The following is a 6000-nucleotide window of genomic DNA, read 5'->3' on the forward strand; positions in this document are numbered from 1 at the left end:
TTATTAGAGTAATTATGATAGCAGCTCATTGTCTCTACAGGTTTTTATTTTATTATTAGAGATGCATGATGGTTTATTCAGTTCAGGTTATTCTTATTCAGCTGAATGACAAAGAGATCCACCCTCAGTAATGCCACTGGATCCACAACTCTCTAATCAAAGACCATTCATGATCACCTGATTGACTATTCTGATTGTGAGCATGTCCCCTTTGATTTGTTTCCAGCTGATGAATCCCAGCTTATAGTAAAACTTATTTTTATTAGTCTTTGAGTACATTTTGTCCTACTGAATTTCATCCTAGTTCTGTTACTCCAGACATCAAAGGTATTCAGTTCCAAATAATCTCCCAATTCACTTCTGTACTTTGATGCGGACAACAGTAAAAGATATTTAAACATTAGTTGTGATTAGCAATTTTCATTAGTGCTCTTGTACTCATTGTTTCCAGGTCATCAATGAAAATATTTAATAAGATGTGTCCAAAGACCAGTTGTTTAGAAACTCCACTAATAATCTCCCTCTAGCCTGATACTTCTTCAGTTAACATAATGTATTATCATTTCCTTTTTAACCAGCCCTTTACCAGCTCTAGCTCATCTATTAAGTCCTGTCTTCCTCAGCTGAATTAATATTTTCCCATAAGGTATTATGTCACAAAGCTTTATAGAAGTCTACATAGATTCAGTCAATTACAGTTCCTTTCTCTAGCAAATTAATTATTTCCCCAAAGAAAAAGAAGAGTGTTATCTGGCTGGTCTGCCTTTGTTAAATATATGTTGTATTTTATCCCATTTTCTACTTACTTCATGTCTTTGATTATTCTTCCCTAATTTTTTTTTCTAATGGCTTACCACTAGGTTTGACAAAAGGTGTTTGGATCACTTTTTTTATTCTTCTTAAGTATAAGGGAACATTTATGAACATTTGTATTCTTTCAGTCCCAGATATATCATGTAAAAATCCTAATTACATTAACAAGGATTTTGTATGCCAGTTCTTTCACAATTCTGGAATAATGAGGTTCTCTCAAAGTAATCATATTAATCTCTTTTTGTTTTGTATCAACTTTGGATGTGGTGATTTTCATTTTATACATTTGTTTTAAAAACTCTTCCTACCTTATTCCTTCCCTCTTGATTCCCAACCTTTGCCATCATTATTTTTATTGAAAACTGAGGCAAAGATTTTGGTAGATTTTTAATTTCAGTCTGGATTCAGATTTTTAATCTCAACCTCATCCTCATTGAAGAGTAACTCTACTTGTTTTCTACTAGTTCTCTTACTTATGACTCAAGAAACTTTTAATAGTTTTATTAAATATCTTTTGCAACATCTAAATCACTTGACTTTTAGAACTTCTCACTTTATGCATCAAAACATGGGCCAATAACTCCCTCCACCCGCTTTTGTTTTTTGCTGCATGGCCTCTGCTTATTCCTAATGACCTAGTATCCATTTTGAGCTGCCCATTTACTTTGTTAAATCTTGACACTTTCTGTACAAGTGTAGATACATTCCAGACAGTTTTCATACCTATGCATGAATAATTGATTTTCCAGTGAAATATACATTTTAAAAATGAAAATGTTTGGAGTTATTTGGAGGGGTGAGGGTGGACAAGGTGAGTGAATGGAAACAGTATTGTTCCACTTTAAAGGAAATACTTTGTTTGGTCTGAAACAAGCAAGCAAGATCCACTGTGACCAAGTCAGGCTGGACATAAGAAAGAACTTCTTCACTGTCTGAGCCCCCAAGGTTTGCAATAGACTGCCACCAGAGGCGGTTCAAGCACCCACTTTGAACGCCTTCAAGACACATTTGGATGCTTATCTTGTTGGGATCCTATGATCCCTGCTGACTTCCTACCCCTGGGGCAGGGGACTGGACTCGATGATCCTCCAGGGTCCCTTCCAGCCCAAATGTCTATGAAATCTGTGAAAAGCAAAAAAGCCCACCTTTCAATTTTGTCCACATTTACCATTTTTATAAATAAAAGCAAAGGAAATTTGAAAGGGTAGATTCTTGATGGGAATTATGTACCATATACAAAACTAGGGAGGAAGAGGAGAGAGTGGCTTCCTTCTATTGCCTCCTCTTCTACCTGCTCTTTGTGAATGTCCAAGTCCTCTTGTAAATCAGATATGAATTGTTGACACATTTCATTTCATTTAGGCACTTCCAAAGTTTTATTTTCTTTTCCATTCTTTTTCATCCAAATTAGTTTTGTGAAAAATGTTGAAAAATCTCAGAATGAGACATTTTTTTGAAATCTAATGCTAAGGGCCTGACAGATCTAGAACACACTATCCCAATTTAACAGGAGCTGAAAGCAAATGCCGGTGCCCTTCTGTCATATCTCTCCCCACCCTACCAGCTGCTAGCAAATATCAGAATAAACAGGCATGGATATTTCTGTGATATGCTTATCCTCAGCTGCAATTTGTGTCTTTGTGGCCACTGTCATCAAAGGCAGGAGTGCACAGAACAGCAAATATGAACATTACCCTATCATTCTATATAGATCCCTTATTTTCTGCCCTCAGTGCATTTTGCTTCCACCCAGAAACCTGTCCTTTTCACATGTGAACATGTTCTGCTTTTGTGCAGTTTGTCCCTAACTCCATATTACTTTTCTTCCAGGTTCACTATCTCATGGTTTTGTCTGCTAATTGGGCCTACGTGAAAGATGCTTGCAGAATGCAAAAATATGAGGATATTAAGTCAAAGGAAGAACAAGAGCTTCATGACATTCATTCTACCCGTTCTAAAGAGCGGCTCAATGCATACACATAAGAAAAACCTTGTCTAACTTGCTAACATTTGAATGCTTTGCTGTTTAACTAAAGGCCATCCGACCATTTTAAAAACAAAGTGAAAGTGCTTCTCATAAAAGATAGCCAGGGTGACTTATAAGCCACCCATGTACAATTCTTGGTTGTCAAGCACTTGATTTCCTAATTAGTTATAGTTTGTGTGACCATTCTTTACTACAGAGCTCCTAAACAGCCTTTCCTGAATCCTCTTAAGCTAATTAGTTCTGTTAGATCAAGGATACTAACTATTGTCAAATACGGAGATGTGTTTGATTTTTTTAATCACTTTGTATGTGTTATGCATAACACCTTTTGCATTGTTTCTTATATGTTTTTGAAAGGAAAAATAGCTTTTTATACTTTTTAGTTTTAAGTTCAATAACTAACTACAGGTATACTTCAAAGGGACCATTGTACAGTATGTACAATATATATAGAGAAGACACTCTGATGACTTTCCTTCATATTTGGATATCTTACCAGATGGACCAGTAACAACCTTGACTGCAGGTCCTAGAATATTTTAAACAATCAAAGGTGCAATTTCTAAATTTGTAATAGTAGGTAAAAAAATTTTAAAAAAATAAAAGTGCTTCTTAACTTTGTTAACATTGTATTATTCTTGATGTTCTTAAAGAATATTCTCTCTCAAAGTTTTATTGGTGATTATTCCTGTTTATATTGTGAGCATGCAGCCCGTGGTGTTAATGATGCATGGCTATTTGCCTGTTTAAAGGACATGATACCACGGTTATCTTTAAAGAGTTTCAGTATATAGACAAATGTTAACTAAGTGATATAGCTATGCGTAGGTTTGTGCAGAATGATTTCTTTGTAATTCAACAATGGTTATGCGGAATTGGAACTGTTCATGTGCTGATGTGAGCAATTACTGTTTAGCTACATTTATGAAAGTGATATATCAAAAATACAGCAAGCTTACAAGTCAGAAGTCTTTTTTACCTGCTTTAAAAATTTTAATGGATTGCACCTGCCTGGACTATAATATACTGTATGTGATATATTCAAGGATACTTCCATAAATGTAATAGCTTGGCTTATGGCTTTGCTACACATACTGGTTTATCTGTATTATGTTAAAGTGAGGTAAAAGGCCACTACAGATCTTATTGTTTGAAAGTGTAGTAATATATTTGAACCTTTATTTTGGCTAGGAAAATGTTATCAGAAAGGTAAGTCATGTTTTTTGAAGAAAGTACCTGTATCAAAAGAACAAAACATGAAGAAAAAAATGTACAAAAAGAAAAAAAAATAGCAATCAGTATTATTGGACCAAATTTGGTGTCTTTTTTATTTTTATTTTTTGCCTATTTCTAATGCTACAAGAATGCTGTAAAGTGTCTTTTAAAGTGATGTAGCCTGACAAGACATTTTTGTCAGTGTTAAAAATCCTAGGTAGTTTTGTGCACTTAATGGACCATTGTGAATTCTCTCTCAGTGTAAGTGCATTTCTAATAAAGGTTACTGAGTAAAACTCTTATTTGTACTATTACTAGTCATGCATCATCAGTAATTTTTAACAATTCTTGTAGTAAGTAGAAGGTAATTCAATAGTTATTTGTGGCATGGTTATGCATTAAGTAGCATTAGTTGATTAATTTTGGGGGTTTTGTTTGCAATTTGGTTTATTTTGTCTGTTTGGCTTTTTTTTTTTTTTTTTTACTTAGATTGTCTTACTGGGTCAACAGTTTTCTGATATGTGCAGTACCAATATTACAGTTCTGCAAAAAGTATTATAAACCTTCTTTGAATTCTATATTGTAGTGTTTCAGTTTTGTGTCTTAAACAGTTTGTGCTGATTTTTAAAACTATGTCTTTTAAACTCATGTAATGATGTTGATGCTTTCGGCTTTTCTCTGGTATTAGAGTTTGTATTTTCACAAAGAATGCTTTGTAGCAGGCATTACAATTAATCTGTTTTGTACATAAATGTGCCAACAGCTTGATGGTGGCGTTTTTGAAATGTAGAACAAAGTGCTTGCAAAAATGTAATAAACACACTTGTGTACTTTGTGTATGTATTAGTTGTTCTTGTTGTGTTTTTTCTCTGGGTATACTGTATAAATTATTGAAATTGGAGATGGAAGAAACTTGGTAGATGTACTCTTCTCTGCCTGCCACTAGAAGCCCATTTTCAATAGTGTATTTTTAACTTGGCTTTGTACATCCTGTTTCACATATCCTAGGCAATGATTCTCTTAGCAGAAAAATGAGACCAAATTTAATCAAAACTATCAAAAGGGAGTTAGAATAAGATAGAGCTATTATGTTAATATTGTTCAAATATAAAATATGTCCAGATTAACCTTGTGATAACAAAAGTCTTAGTTTAGTAGAATAAAGAAATTAAGGCAAATTTCCTGTCTCCCTGCCTGGGAGAATCCTACTTGTAGATTAAAATTTGGGAACCTCTGTACTAATGTTATGTTATGTACAGCCTATTGGGTTTGAATGTTAAAGTAAAACTGCCTCATCTAATTCACAATCAATAAAGATAATCAATTAAAGTATCCATTGATAACATGAATTTCTTATTCGGCATTTCTTTGATGCTTTACTATAATATTTTCTATGTTCATGATCAACTTAGAGGACATCATGGCAAGCAGGAGGAATATAGGATGCAGCTGAGCATCAGGAACTCGAGACAAAGGAGTTAGTACTTCCTACACCCCATCAAGCATAAGTGAATAACTTTTAGGTCAGTAATCATTTAATTAACCCTGACTTTTCCTCATTATGCAGTAGATGCTCTAAAGTGATGTGTCTATGTATTGATTCCATACCATTGATTTCTATAGACACTTCTCTGCTTAATCTTAAAATGTGAAAAATCAGGCTTCTGAGGAACTGGATTACCAATATTAATAGCTTTATTTAAAGCAACTTAATGTTGCTATATAAAACAACTTGATTGTCACTAGGTATATGAAATCCAAGAAAAGGCATTTGACATGATTTGGCCAAACTGGGCTATGCTTAGAAACACTGATTGCATCAATTAGCAGTGCAAAACACCATACTGCCTATAATGTAATCTGCTTTCAAAAGAAGGGGCTGCATCCTTTCAAACAAATCTTTTAAAATAATTTATGTATACTTCATAATAAATATTTTTAAATGTCTCTTTTGTTCCGAATTACTTTCAAGGGCTATACAAAGT

The 6000-nt window shown here is 33.9% G+C and overlaps 1 protein-coding gene across 6 annotated transcripts in view; it reads left to right on the forward strand.

Moving 5' to 3' along the window:
• GPM6A (glycoprotein M6A) overlaps positions 1 to 4858 on the forward strand; it is a 394708-nt gene extending 389850 nt beyond the window's left edge. For all 6 annotated transcript variants that reach the window (XM_090036159.1, XM_090036160.1, XM_090036162.1 and 3 more), the window contains one exon: positions 2644 to 4858. In XM_090036159.1, coding sequence (XP_089892285.1) covers positions 2644 to 2796 — 153 coding nt within the window. In that variant the 3' untranslated portion in view covers positions 2797 to 4858. The remainder of the gene's footprint in view (positions 1 to 2643) is intronic.
• The last annotated feature ends 1142 nt before the right edge of the window (positions 4859 to 6000 follow it).

Source organism: Crocodylus siamensis, chromosome 2 (assembly GCF_052110815.1).
Source record: "Crocodylus siamensis isolate JL-2025a chromosome 2, ASM5211081v1, whole genome shotgun sequence".
Lineage (NCBI taxonomy): Eukaryota > Metazoa > Chordata > Crocodylia > Crocodylidae > Crocodylus > Crocodylus siamensis.